The 15,429-nt window shown below is 41.5% G+C and overlaps 1 protein-coding gene across 12 annotated transcripts in view; it reads right to left on the reverse strand.

Moving 5' to 3' along the window:
* Window positions 1-15,429, reverse strand: part of Eph (Eph receptor tyrosine kinase) — a 240,450-nt gene that overhangs the window by 9,715 nt on the left and 215,306 nt on the right. For 2 of the 12 annotated variants that reach the window (XM_084599135.1, XM_084599123.1), the window contains 9 exons: window positions 14,846-15,148; window positions 13,798-14,094; window positions 12,707-12,818; window positions 11,588-11,664; window positions 10,477-10,521; window positions 7,894-8,291; window positions 6,121-6,219; window positions 5,005-5,124; window positions 1,487-1,681 (listed from right to left, as the gene is read on the reverse strand). In XM_084599135.1, the coding sequence (XP_084455261.1) occupies window positions 1,487-1,681; window positions 5,005-5,124; window positions 6,121-6,219; window positions 7,894-8,291; window positions 10,477-10,521; window positions 11,588-11,664; window positions 12,707-12,818; window positions 13,798-14,094; window positions 14,846-15,148 (1,646 nt within the window). The remainder of the gene's footprint in view (window positions 1-1,486; window positions 1,682-5,004; window positions 5,125-6,120; window positions 6,220-7,893; window positions 8,292-10,476; window positions 10,522-11,587; window positions 11,665-12,706; window positions 12,819-13,797; window positions 14,095-14,845; window positions 15,149-15,429) is intronic. The other 10 variants (XM_084599127.1, XM_084599124.1, XM_084599128.1 and 7 more) reach the window with 10 other exon arrangements.

The following is a 15,429-nucleotide window of genomic DNA, read 5'->3' on the forward strand; positions in this document are numbered from 1 at the left end:
CAGGCTTCAGACAAAGATAGGCAAAATCGATGATTGGGGACCTTATTGGTGCTAGCGCGCCATGAAATTTGGGGGCTGCTTAACGCACCTAAAATAGACTATGTGATAACAGTATGCTATGGATTCAATGAGCATGAATGGAAGTTGATGAAGACGACATGCAATAAACAGCACGAAAGAATGACAGTTAAATGCGTGGTGTGTTTGCAATGGCAGTGAAACGGTGGTCTAATGGGGTGGCCAGCGAAGCTAGTAATTTGTTTGCTTCGTCGCTAGGTCGAAATTCACTCGCCACAGTAAAGTGCTTAATTTTATTATTTTTTTTCAAGGTCAAGAAGCACCAGAGAGACAAGCAAACATTGGTAAAATGCAGCATAAGTCGGGGTGTGACAGAGCACTAAAGACAATTGGTAAAGCAAAGGTGCAATGGACTCACCTGTAGCAAAAACGTACCTAAAGGACTTCAATTTATATTCAATAACTTAGCTACATGCAAACATTCTTAGTCCTATAGCATCACCAAGAGAATGTCTTAAAAAATGATAGGGGACACTTAACCTCTACCTTTAAGGATATGATGCAATAGCGATGAGTCAATCTTTTATACACCACATAAACCAGTGACTTATACACTGCTTGACAGGTCTCAGCATCCTTACAACTCAGCAGTAGGCACGAAGCAAAAATAACCACTGGTAAAAAATCAATACGAGCGCACTTATGAAGAACCAGGTTGACTGAAACAGATATTTCGTGATTGGAAGCAATAATAGACGCAAAAGACTGTGAGGCTATAACACAGAGTGGCAGAGTATGTGCAAACATTTGACATCACCGTAGCAAAGATTGCTGAATACAGCTATTCCAGATGGCAGACAAAGACATAATATTCACATGGCCACTGACTAGGGTATCGAGGAACTTTGGCACAATATAGCTTAACATACAAAACCCATAGTTCTGCATTTTGGTAATGCAAACCTACTCTGCAATTCGATGTTGTATGATGAATGGCAACATGTAAATGGAACAATTTGAAAAATAAGTACCTTTTTTTATCATTGTTTTATAAAAACATGCAGATCTGTAGTCAAATAATTTGGTGACAGATGCAATACGTAGGTAAAATGTCTAATAGGCAAATGATCACCCGAATCATTTTCTTAAGCAATGTTTGCAGTTTAGGATGTTAGGTACCGCTGTATTGCCCCAGACAAGAAGACAATAGCTTACTTAGGTGGGAATAGAAAAATGCATAATAAAAAGCAATTTTAGTTTAATAATTTAATAAAGTAATTTTAGACACCCACCCAAGCTCAAAAACTAAGCTTGAGCTTAACCCACCAAATGTAACTGCACGGCACAGATTGGGCAGCATACCACAGTTTAGTACGTGTCTTAAATGTTCACTCAACTTCCAAACACAGGCATTAGATCAAACTGCAAAAATGTTATGCAATTATTGAAGAAGTGCACAGGTACTAACCATAGGAGCAGGAAGCCGGTATCCCCGCTCAATGCTCTTGATGACCTCCTGGTTTGACCAGTTCCAGTACGGTCGCTCACCATATGACATCACCTCCCAGCAAACTATGCCAAAGCTCCAGACGTCACTCGCTGAAGTAAACTTGCGGAACGCTATGGCTTCGGGTGCTGTCCACCGCACAGGTATCTTGCCTCCCTGTTGAGGAATACCAACAAACCAATATATCAATATGTTTCGTTATTTAGGTGAGCCTGCATTTCTACACTATGTGCTCGATTGTATGAGAATCAGTCTGATGAATATTTATAAGATGGCATCTAATCTGACAATACTATAATAACAGTTGATGTCTTCATATTTCCATGCATGTCACAGCTCAGGCATCCCATGTGCTCATTAGAGCTGAACAGTAAAGCACAGTAAAGCACATGCTGCAGCACAGCAGAACATGCGCCGCAGACCTGCCAAGCACATGTCACGATGGTCCATATAAAACATTAAGTACCATCTATGAATCATCAATGGGGGCACTCTGTCATAAAGCAAAACAAAAAATAAATAGGGACTTTTTAAACGACTTGTAAGACGCTCAACAGCGGTAGTCATGGGAACTCCTTTGGGTTCATTTGGTTTAGTGTGGCAGCTCTCTTGAGAGAGACCGAAAGGCATAGTAAAAGTCATGTGAAGTATAGACTCTGTTCCACACAATGTTCCCTTCACCTAAAGGCATCAAAAGAGAGTCCCTAACATATGTACACATGCTTGTCCATCCTAGAGTCACTGCAGTTTTATTCAGAGCTCTGTATTCCTCCTTTCCTTGATGTAGTTGATGATTTGATCATGATGGCATGCCGTCTGATCAGAAAACATAGCAGAATAAGATCATTGGTCGCTGACAATGGTAAAAAATAAAACTATGTTTTGGTAATGCTATGGCTTTCTTGTTCACACTGAAGCAACCAGTTGGTCTCATCCTGGTTCTGTAGCACCTAGTCGTTTTCATTGATCTGGCACAGATAGAATGCAAGCTGCCACCATTTGTGCTTAATGTGTTAGGTGTTGTTTAGATGATAAGCGACTCCAAGAACATATTAGTAAGCTGATGCTTTCTTTTCTGTTGTCGATATCTAGGCTCTGTCCCTGTTAATATTGTGGCCACTTTTCATCACATGCTTGGTGAGGGCGATTGCATTCAATGTTACTTTTTGCTTTGGCTTGGTTTGGCTTATGGGGGTTTAAGGTCCCGAAACGACTCAGGCTATGAAAGATGCCATAGTGGAGGGCTCTGGAAATTTCAACTACCCGGTGTTGTTTAATGTGTACTGACATTGCACAGCACATGGACACCTGGCTTATTGCCTCCATCGAAAAGCGGCCGCCACAACCGGAATTCGTTCCCGCATCCTTGGGCACAGCAGTCGAGCGCCCTGACCGATACACCACTGCGGCGGGGCCGATGTTAATTTTTCATTTTGCAAACTCTGGTTTACTCCTAGGTGTCTTGTAACAGATTCTGCAAGAAACCTGTGTGATTTGGAGAAACATTGAGCTGCCACAACGACTGTTTGAGTATATTTGGCTTCAAAATATACACATTTATTACGATGCTATAAAAGGATCATTCTCTCATGTACTTTGTAATACTCTTCTTCAAGGCGCTCTCCAACTGTTTCTCTGATTTAAGCTAAATATTTAAAGGTATGATGCGACAGTGCTGATGGCTCCCATATGCAGCTTTCCTTGTGAAGCCTCATTGGCATACATGCTCTTTGCTACTTGCATGATCACTAATCCCTTGATTTCTGCCTACATTACCTCACATATATCCATCAGAATATAGTTGTAAGCTACCGCATTATGTGAAACACCACCTCACGTAGATGTAAAGCCCTGCTTTAAACAAACTGTACAAATGTGGCTGCGTAGATTAGGAGTGGTGAGTTTGACTAGGCATCCAAGGGAGGTTTCCAGAGTTGGCAGCTCTTGCTTACTCTACCAAGTCACGCATTCTCGTGGCATCACACAACTCACCAACGAATAAGTCGCTTGGCAACTACCACCTGCCAGAGGCATGCTAGTGATTTTTGTTCGCAATGCTAATGCTGGATTTCCTGGAGAACGGGGCCTTTAACATTGTTGTGTTAATATTATTTTGCAAACTTTTGTTCAAGTTTCTAACGGCCATGCTCCTGTTTGGTACCCACACCCAGAGTGACTCCCATGTGTACTGTACATGCGTTTAAAAATGTTGTTTCATACTTTTGTAATCAATTCTAAGATGCTACTTGCTTTTCCTCACCAAAAGATGACATTACAAAGTCAGAAAACTGCTTTGAAAACTTTTGTTTAGCTGTATTTCTATGGGTAAGCTCAACCTCAACCAAAGGCAGCTGCGCCACCACATCATGCTGATGTCACGGAGTGGTGCTGGTCTACCTTGATCAGCAGTTTGGGGAAGCAGTTTCATAAACGTGCCATAAACTAAATTGTAAATAAACTAGGTCCATCATGCCAAGGCAACTTGCTATGAGGAAGCGTGCCCTTCATGTTAACGACCAATTTGCTGCTAGGTAACAGTGAATGCAATAGCCAAACATCTCAAGAAAAGTGCCCAAGAGATTAATCCGAACGAATTCAAGATACAAGTACACTGGCAAAGAGAAAGTATGTGTCATCCTGCCCATACCTGGAGTCACTTATCATCCGGACAACGCCTAAGACACAAATACTGACTAGCCACGATCTTGCACCTTACAAAGTCCTAGAAGACCAGCGTGCACCAAATGGTTGCTTCGATGTGAACAAGGGAGTCGTACCACCATATGGTTTTCATTTTAACGATGGTCAGTAATTGGTGAACCTTAAGGCTGCTGGATTTGGAGGCTGCCATCATTTACTGTTCTAAAACATGAAAAAAATCCCTATAATCTCAATACCCTATCTTTCTTTGTGCACTGTTCTGTAATTTTCATAGCGTATATCTAAACTTGCACAAATATGGCAGGGTAAACCCTAGGAAAACTCTAGGGATACATATTATGTATTAACATTCAGAATGGCATGAAAATAAGAATTTTGCAGCTCTTGTAAACAGCAACTTGTGTGTGTCACTGTATATTCTAACCAACAGCAGAGATGAGCTAGAGCGTTCAAGTTACTGGCTTGCGTATGGTGGCTTGCCCACACTCATATTGTCATTGCTTTGGCGAACATAATGCAATGTGCCGCTGACGCACTCTTCTCTTCCTTCCCACTTCTGCTTCCCCTATTCTATCTGCACCCTGCATCAATAATGGCTCATGCAGTGACTCTAATCATGAGCATTCATCCTTAATCACTCAGTGGTTCAACCTGTCACCAGAATAAAGTGCTCTAGTTTTGCATTCAAATGCTGAACACAAACACCAACAGTACAGCTGAAAAACTGCCACGTGAGGCGCGCGAGGGTTTTTTGTCCAGGAGAAATGAGGAGGAAATCAACGAAAACACTTACGAGACTGCACAAAATGTGCACTCACATGACTCACCCTTGTTGTGTACGCTCCCTCAGTGGCACTCTCAATCTCACGGGACAGGCCAAAGTCAGCGATCTTACACACAAGGTTGGCGTTGACAAGCACGTTTCTTGCAGCCAAATCCTGAAACGTAATAGGCAGGAGAATTAATAAGCCTCACACATACAACAGCAACGCCTTTATAACAGCAATTTGGGAGGGATGGGGTTTCAGGAGTGAATACAGGAGCATGCTCCACATTACAGGAGAATTCTCCACGTTAATTTTCAGTAACGATAATGTCCACATCAGCGTAGATGAAAAAAAGAGTGGGAGTAATATTGTTTCTCTTCGCTGCTTCACGCTGTCTGCTAGCTCACGAGTATCCAATACAAATTTGGCAATAGTGATTTAATTTTAACAGTGCAAGGGCAGTGTAGAGCACCATGGTTATTGCATTTTTCTTTCTGCATGAGTGGGATAAAAGATCCATTTCCCAAGATGTCATCCTAGAGGAGATGAGCATCAGAAAAAGCTCATGCCAATTGAAAAACTGGTGGGTGCCTGGCGGCACTGGGAATTGAACGGTTTTTGAATGCCATACGTTCTACATATGAGGCCATCGTTCAAACTACTAGGCCACCGCTGTGGTGTGTTCCCTATGGCGGTGGATGAATAAGGTACCTAAAGAGAGATGAGGAGCTGCAACAGCAGCACTGTTATCTTATTGTGCACATGAAATCAACAAACCCATAAAACAGAACTGTAAATTCTGCGCAGATACGTATAAAACACAGAACTTGCAAAATGTAAAGTGAACCTGTAAATTGCTGTCGCCTGAACATGAAAGATAAATTCATTTGAGTGCGTTAATATCAGTCTATTTAACTCAAAAAGCCTCTTACGTCTGATCTGTTTCTTAACATGTGATGACTGCCAAATGCTAACTTCTATTAGTAAAGTTAGTAAATGCTAACTTTACTAATGCTAACTTTACTAACTTTACTAATAGTAAAGAGGTTAGTAAATGCTAACTTCTATTCTTCCTGCTTATATGCTTTTGTTTTTCATTAAAAAGGCATTGGAAAAAATTTAACTACAGATAAACCAGGCACTACAGTGATGACAACGGAAGCTTACCCTGTGTACATAGTTCATTTCAGCAAGGTACTGCATTCCTGCTGCAATCCCTCTCAGCATCCCTACAAGCTGGATCACTTGGAACTTTCCATCGTTGGCCTGAAAAAACAAGACAGTCACAGTGAGCAATCAAGGGCGACTATAATAAGTCGCTTCACACAATCTTAAAAATGCAGCTCTGTAAAAATAATCAAAGAGTAGAAAGTAATAGAAGGAGAAAAAAATTGCAGCCTTTTAATGTCGCTAAACATAGCCTAACGTGCAAAAGCACTAGTTTGGCATCGTGTATCTTAGTAGACGGTAGATGTATTTGAGAGGTTGTCTCTGTCTTCTCGCCGTCACCTGCCAGATGCATTCTCATGGGGTGGACCATGATGTATGTTGCCCAAGTTGTCACGAGTGACATAGGTGGTGCCCACTTTAACTACGCTCTACAAACATGCCTAACTCGGGACCCAAGGGTCCTGGAAGACTGGATTCTGACCTCACCCTGCCATTTTAATATAGTGAAGTTAGAGTAGGTGCTGCCAACTTGGCGACATACCAAATCGTTGAACCAGCTAGACCTCGTGAAGTAGTGCTTTCAAACCAAACAGAATGTGGAATGCTTGGAATGAGCGCCTGACGTGCTAGCATGAATGTAGCATATCATCGAATAATAAAAGCCACATTACCAGTTAATGGCAAATTAGGCGCACAACAAACAATGAGTTAACCGAACAGCGGGACAGAAATGTACAAGCAGATAGCATCGTTACTTACAACATGTTTGCATACAACAACAATACACAAATGCCAGCTTACGTTATCAGCAATGCTTTCCTTGGCCAAGATATCCTGCTGGAATGGCTTCATGACGACTGAACATTTGGTGTTACGTGCTTCAAAAGTGCACTATTCCGATGACAGAAGATGCCATTGGTGACCGTTATATCCTATTTTACACCTCAAAGGAGCGAAGGATCAACATGTTTTCTGCTCGTCCGCTGTCCCACTTACTCAAAATAACCTTCTGCAGCTCAGATTTATGTTACACGCTTTGACGTTCGTGAGGTCGGTAATGTAATGTGTCTTGCAAAGAGCAGCAGTTCTCTAGAAATTTGAACAGGTTGATAAGAAACTAGCGGCAACTAAAACATCGTTCTTATGTGGAACACATTTTCATGTGTATCTGAACCAGCAATGCAAAATAGCCAAAATATGAATACAGCCCAACGTAGGCATACAGAGGTGCAAAAAAGAAGCTCAAGTTTGGCAGGCCTACATAAAGAGCAAGTGAAGCAACACACCTAAACAGTACTGTTTAAAGAGAGGGCAACCCCTTCCAATTTCTGGGTTTTGGTAGAAATTAACTGCTTGGCTCATTGTGCTATGCTGACATCTGCATCTGTTCACTAGCAAAAAATACATTTATTGTCGAGAAAATTTGATTTCAAACTAAAATATTTTCCGCTCCCATGATTTGCACACATGACATCAGTAACACGAAGGGTTCTGTGATGAGCATTTGGTAATAAATATTGTGTAGCCCAGTCTACCGGACTGTTTCCAGAAAGAAACCAGCTTTGATGGTACCTCAGTTTACTTAGTGAAATTGGGTGGCGGAGGTAATACTTGTATTTAATTTTCTAACCTTTCCTTGCTTATAAAATCCTCACTTTGAGTTAGGCTCTTTGTCATTATGATACGAGCAAACATTATTATGTCCTTGGTGTCTATTTGAGGTACGTCAAATCTTGAGGACGACACTCGACGTAACGTTGCAACACCTACCCTGAGAAAAGTGTCCAAGGACCCGTTCTCCATGTACTCAGTGATGATCATGATGGGGTTGCTCTTGGTGACCACTCCTTGGAGGAAGATGACATTGGGGTGGTCAAACTGGCCCATGATGCTGGCTTCAGTCAGGAAATCCATTCGCGCCTTGTCTGAGGAGCCCGGTTTGAGTGTTTTGATGGCTACGGTCACCTCCGGTCGCCCAGGGCACTTGAGCTTGCCACGGCATACGTCACCAAATTCTCCACCACCAATGATTGCCTCGATTGTAATGTGAAGTGCGTCGATCTCCTTGGTAAACTCTCGAACCGCCTGGTTGGGATCCTCATAGGTGTGTGGGTCAATGTAGGCTCGTGATGTAGCGCCCGGACAATGGGTGAACAGTGGTGTTGTCACTGATGACGATGAGTGAAAAAAAAAGGGGGTGGGGGAGGAAGGTGCAGAAAGGATGAAAACCAAGGTGCAAGGAAAAAGTCCCAGAAGTGTTACTGCAAGCATTCATGAGCTGTGATGCAGAAAGCAATGTCACTCTTCATTGTAAACAATGCACACCCTCTGTCAAACTCAAGCATAGTTACGAAACAAAGAAGGATAAAAGTCGGAAAACATATCTTCTGCAGCGAACATCAAAATCTGGACCAACAGGCACTGCCAAGTGCATTAGATTGCAAACAATCTGATACGAGTGTAAAAACGAGGAAAAGGCAAGGATAGAAACAAACATGATTCCTAAGCCAAAAGGCAGATTCTGGAATGCATGCCGTACCAAAATACCGTGAAAGTGTCTTAAACAGGTAAACTAAGGCTATCATATGTAAATTCAGAGTCCTAGAACCCATAAACATTCATAGCCAAATTTATTACAAAAAATATTAAAAAACACAAGTAAAAGATGCATTCTGAACCTTCTCTCTAGAGATCCTAGCTTGTCTGTCTCATACTTTGAAATGAGCTGATCTCGCTCCTCATGTATTATAGATGGTACTCTTACTAATGCAAGTGCATTGTGATAAAGTAAAAAGTTTGAATCAAACTCAGTATTACTAAATTTAACGAGGTCAAGATATACTTTGAAAATCTAGATTAAGATCAACCAAGGTTCTGAAATGAATCAAGGAGAGCTATAAAACCTTCAATGTTTTACTAATGCAAATACATTACATAATAAAAAATGTCCCTATTTGCTTATCGCACTACTCTAAACAAAACCAAGCTTTTGTCATTTAATGAAAATTACGCTTCACAAAAAAAAATATGTGCACAGTTGCCAACATAACATACTGCTCGAAGCAAAAATTGGTAAACACTATGATGAGGGTGGTGCAATGTAACTTACCAAGATACTTTGTTGGGCGAGTTGGTACTTATTCATTACTGATATAAACAGCGCGAACACGAAAACAAGGGACAAGAAACAAGAAAGCCACAGTACATGCGCTGACTCACAACTAAGCCTAAGCCGTTTACTCCAAGGCCCAGAAAAACAAACATGAAGAAAACGAAACAGTCACGTGAAAAACCCCTGGGTTCACCTGCTGCATAAAAATTACTTAAATTAAATTTAATTTAATTTAAATTAATTAAATTTAGAGGTGTCTTTTTTAAGTGATTTTTTAAAGTAATTTTTATGCAGCAGGTGAACCCAGGGGTTTTTCACGTGACTGTTTCGTTTTCTTCATGTTTGTTTTTCTGGGCCTTGGAGTAAACGGCTTAGGCTGAGTTGTGAGTCAGCGCATGTACTGTGGCTTTCTTGTTTCTTGTCCCTTGTTTTCGTGTTCGCGCTGTTTATATCAGTAATGGTGCAATGTAGTTTTGCTTTGCTCAGCCACCCGCCATACAGGGTAGAGTACCACCTTTCCCCCCTGACAGTGCAGAGACTAACAAGGTGACGACACATATCCATTGCTTGTATTTCAATTAGCAAGACATCTTAGTTTTTAGTCTACGTTGAAATGCTGCGAGAATAAGGATAACTTTAAGGTGGCAAGCAGTTCAACTTATTATTAATTCTTTGCTACACTGACCCTACTAGCAACCTCAATTCCTTCGTTGGTACAATGATGAATGGTTTCAGCATCAACCATTTGCTGAAAACTGCAGGATTAAGTACTATATAGCAAAACAAGGTGACCACAATCCCATCCATTGGGAGTGTGGATAATTGACAACATTTTACGCAGTAATGAACTCAAGTAACTAGTTTAGAAAATTTGGCCACTAGGAAAAACAAATTGTATAATCAACTACAGTTCTAAGGCACCTGACAAAAACAGGCCCATAATTCAAGCCCACAATGAAAATAACTGAATGCAAATGACATAACAGAAACACACACTAACTTGGCTAAGATCAGCACAATTTCTCATCTTTGCCCAATTCATTTAATCCATGCTCTGCAAACAAACAATTCTCCTAGTGCCATTACACTGATGTCAACAAAGTCAAATGCAGCTAATTTCCATTTCCTGATTTATTAGCTTGAAGTGCTGGGCAACAATGTGCAGAGCAGAAAAAGAATTCAGACAGCAATTGAAATGGCATGCAAGCCGGTGGGATGGTTAGCAGAAAGCGTATACTTACACCGAGCAGTCTGAACAATTGGAGGGTGTTCCAAAGCGGGGACTACTACAGAAGCAAGAAGGAAAGGCAAGCATCAGTTCACCAGCACCCAGCAGCGGCCCACAGACCAGAGGAAAGCAAGCAGAAGAAAACAGGAGTGCAAGCTCCAAAGAGTGAGCCAAAGCCATGTTATCTACACTCTACTATTCTTACCGCTACAAAGAGTGACTCTTCCCTGAAGCTCGAGAGCCAGCCGACATATTGAGAACACGAAACATTTTTCAAGCTGTGCTTGAAAAATGCAGTTACAAAGTGTAGTTACAACTATGCTCCGATTGGTTGAGTGGTTCTCCTAATCCCAATATCAAAGACTTCATTTGTAGCATATTTTCTCATCACATCTAGTTTTCTTCCTGGTAGGCAACCTTTCAACTAGTTAAGTTCAAAACCAGACTAAAGTATTAGTTTTGCATCAGGTTAAGCTCAAAACCGGACTAAAGTACTAGCTTTACATCAAAAGCTGTCAGTAAGTGAGGCCAGCCAGAGAAATCACCTGTCATCACTTAGGTAAACATTGTTTCCTTCAACCTGACCCTGCAGATATGTCCTGACAGATGCCCTTCTTATTTTTTTTTTTTATGAAAAATGAGTTCATTAATTCAAACCTCAATTTTAAAGGCTGAATAATTCAACTTCTAAAGAATCACAGATGGTCAGATTAACAGCGGTATTACTCCAAAGAAGACAACACAAAAATTGTACTCACAAGCTGTGCAATCTGTGTTCATGGGCACAATACTTTTGAACTGAGTTTATGCGCCAAGTTAGTCACTTGCTACATTATCTAAAAATTTGTTTGTAGATGTGGTTCTAAGAAAATATAAACTAAGGAAATGCCAGAAGGCTATAACGTAGACAGTTGTCCCTGATAGTTAAGTAAGATGGCATAGACAATGCACACCACTGAAAACTTGTAAGAAATTTCCGCTAGTATGAATTTATGTCTAGCCATCACTGTGTTAGATAAAGCTGTCTGGCCCCATGAAAATTTGCCAACTCTTCTCTGCTGCTGAAAGCATCATGCACAGAGACAGGAAAGAGATGAGGTTGAAAACAAAATTGGCGTCCTTACATTTCTTACCTTCCCCGTTACGATACTCCAGGGTGTCACAGTCACTTGGCTGCTTCTTATTGCAGTCGTCAGAGCTTCTGGAAAATAAGCATGGTGTCAGCCAAAAGGCTACGAAGAGGCATCTGCGTGTATGGATTAAATAACGTTTCATTTTACTGACTGGTAACTTAACATGCATCAATTTATAGAAATAGTTCAATTTATAGAAATAGTTGTACTGCGGTGGTACAATCCTCAATACATCATCGTCGTAGAAGTAAGTGCTGATGATAAGAATAGAAGCGCTGCATTTCATGCATCACTGCGATGCTTATATTCATATACTATATCAGCAAAATTTCACAGTCAGCTTCAGGGAAGCCCTGGTGTGTTCTCGAAAACTTGGAATGTACTCATCAGTGATGCTTTCCGATTCACAGCCACTTCAGGAATAAGGCACGTGCAAATATGTAAACAGTTTGTGAAAGCACAAAAAGTACTCCATCACCATCAGTTGAGAAAAAAAAAAAGATAAAGAAATTTCTCTGCACTGCATAAAAATATGTAGTATGCTCGGTACCCTTTCTTAGTCCCCTAGGACTAAGCACACTTCTTGTCCGAGCCCTTAGTGTTGCTGACTCAGTTTCTTACACTGTAGCTCAGTTGGTAAAAGCACGAGACGCGAAATTTGCAGGATACCGAGTGACGTGAAACACTGCAGAAACTACAGTAATCGCATCTGCCCTCCTTTATAGCAGTTTATTTGTCAACATGCAATTTTACTAATGCTCAATAGCTGGCGGGATAAGCTCAAGAATTTTCATGAACACATGCAACCATAAGAGTTGTAAGAGATGAATTCAAGATGCACCACGAGTATACACGGGCTCGATACGCAAATGGCGAATGCCGAACTCTGATGCATTGATCAATCTCAAACGGTATCTCTGTCCAGATACTATTCTTCGCTTAACATACGTTCAGGTGACATGCCCGTTTTCTTCTTATCACAACCTTATCACACTTACATGCTGAATTTTCAGGGTGAACCATCTTATAATAAGACAAGAGTTGATAAGCAGTCAAGAGGTGTCTGCACATGCATTATTGTTAGACTGACAGAATAAAGCTAAGCCACACCTTTTGATGTAGAGTATGATCATAACAATCACTATGACGACTAGAAGGATGACTGCCACGGTGGCACCGGCAATGATGCGCACCTGCACCTTGTCTTCATCACCCACAAGAGCTGCATAGCAAAATAGAAAAACAAAATGCGTCAGAACAGCAGTTAGATGACAGCAGACCTCTAGTGTCAAATAAAGTCACTGTCAACCTAAACACTGAGAAACACAAAACATGATTCTTAATGCTAAAATCATGACTGGCACTACGAATTTACCAGTCGTCCTTCCCTTCTCTTTTCAAGTAACATGCAGGCATCACAAAAGCAGCTGACACATTTAAATCCTGAATTTAAATTCTTGGTTTCAAATATCATTGCTAGCACAATCAATGTTACCAGGAACTGACTAAGACATAACCAATCATATGCAGGCGACTACGCACAGCGTTATCAGCTTTATTGCTGGGCACTCAGCATGTCTTTTTGTAATCTCAAGATCTAAGGAGTAAAACGAGACTTTTCTAGTAGTACCTTATGACGTCCCGCAACATGTCCCACTGACAACTCTGGAGATGTCTAGCAAATATGGTACTACAACAAAAACTATACAACAAGAGTGACCCAAAAGGAAGAGAAGCTGGGATTAAAAATTACCCTAACGACCCATCCCAAGCCAAGGGAGCTTCAATGAAGCGTAACGCAACAGCTAACATGGCTGTCTTGCCTAAGCTGTTGGGTACAGTTCTGTGGCCATCCAGTAATGTCCGTTATGTTTATAAACGTTTAACCTACCATATTTAGTTCCAAATTTCGATGAAACATGAAAATTGTCTGGTAACAACGTCTGCCCAATGCGCTTCATGTTTGTCGTCTGTTCGTCATCTGGTTCACTTTTCAGCCTAGGTTAGCGGCGATGATGTGTGAGTTTGATGGCTCCATTGCATGGTTTTCAGAAGCCGTTGCTGACAAGTACAAGTTACACTCCTGTTTTGGCTATTTCTGAATTCTGCACTGGGACTGTCCATTTGTTGGCACAAGGAAAAAGTTCTAGGAAACTAAAAGCAGCAGCAGCAGACAACAGCTAAGACAACCAGAAGCCCACCTGGACTGTGTGTGTACTGGCCGGTGGTAAGGAAGACTGTGTCACTGTACTCTCCAAAGCCCCGTGTTGTCTTGACACGAACTTGGAAGCCATACTCAGTCCGCGACCGCAGGCCAGTGACTGCTAGCTGGAGCTTGTGCGACTGCAACACAGTCTCATTCTTGGCCCACTTTCGTGGAAAGTAACGCACTTCGTAGCGGTCGATCTCGGGAAAGGGGTCCTGAGGTGCATCCCACGCCAGCAACACTTCAGTGCTTTTGATGGCCTTGGCACGCACATTGGAGATCACCGATTGCACTACAAAATAAGGAGCCCACAGAGCAAAGTTAGTGCACAAGTTTGTGGGAAAGCCTGGTGAGATGTGGAGGAGCAACCAAATCAAACACTACGAAAAAAACAAAACAATACAGTGCTAAAAATGACTCTCAGAGATGACTAGGAAATGCATAAGTGCTGTTAAAATGCATTTAAAGGGTGAGTGCATCAAATACAAAATACCTCTGGCTATGTTAGATTAATTTTGTTTGAGTAAATCTGCCTGAAAAAAAGAAAAAAGAAAACGGGAATGAAAACCGTACTGAAAAAAACTGAAAAATGTAGTGTAGTTGCAGTGTCCTGACTCAAAATGCATAAATTACATCATCATGAAATAGACTGGTAAACTATGTTTGTTATTAAAACTCATTTACAAGGCAGCCCACCATCTTTCAGTGCCTGCATGGGTGCCTCAAAAGATGACAGCTATGGTGTGTCCCCATGCCAAGCTGATTTATTCAGTGAGCTGCTATATTTTGCCGACTAATCAATATGCAACAGACTTTACAGTGCACTGTTACAAGTGTGCGGCAATGAAGCTGTCTGCTACAACAGAAGTAGTTGTAAGAAGTGCCACGGGAGGACACTAGGTGCCAGACAATGCTGGTGACGACAAGAGAGGAAGAAGAATAAATGTGATCGGCGTGGGAGCCAATTGTGTTAAAGCTGTGTGATCTGAAACTAGAATACAAAGCCGACATCAGTGCAGAAGGAGTACCATATTCACTCGTACCTGAGGCGTCAGTCTTGACCGTAATGTCAGCGTAATGGCCCTTGTCAAATCCAGAGACACCATTCTCAGCATACACTTGGAAGCGGTACGGGGTGACTGGACGTAGTCCCGTGATTGTGACGCTTGTCTCATTGAAGTTTTGCCTCGCTGGTGAAAACACAACGCTCAGACTGCAGGCCTCGCAAACGACGCGGTAAGTTGTGTCTTCGCGGCCACCAAGGTTGGCTGGTGGCTGCCAAGTCAGGGTCACTGACGACTGGTCAACGCAGGTTGCGGTCAGGTTCTGAGGTGCCCGAGGAGGCTCTGCAGAAAGAAGAAATTTCAGCAATATTAGAAAGATATCTCCGTGCTATTTTTCCCAGGCTACTCTCACAACAATACACATCACTGTAAATCCTGCCAATATGGTGGTCGAGAGATACAGGCACTTCGGTAAGTCTAGCATGTCAGAAAAAAAAGTAAAGCTGCTCCAGAAACTTTCCTCTGTGATTACATTAAATCCAACTTTTTACTATATATGCTATATGCATGATGAAAAATCTATTGAAGAATTACCTTTTCAAGGATAGATATTTTAGTGTACA

This window comes from Amblyomma maculatum, chromosome 3 (assembly GCF_055883805.1).
Source record: "Amblyomma maculatum isolate TAMU_Amacu chromosome 3, ASM5588380v1, whole genome shotgun sequence".
Classification (NCBI taxonomy): Eukaryota; Metazoa; Arthropoda; class Arachnida; order Ixodida; family Ixodidae; genus Amblyomma; species Amblyomma maculatum.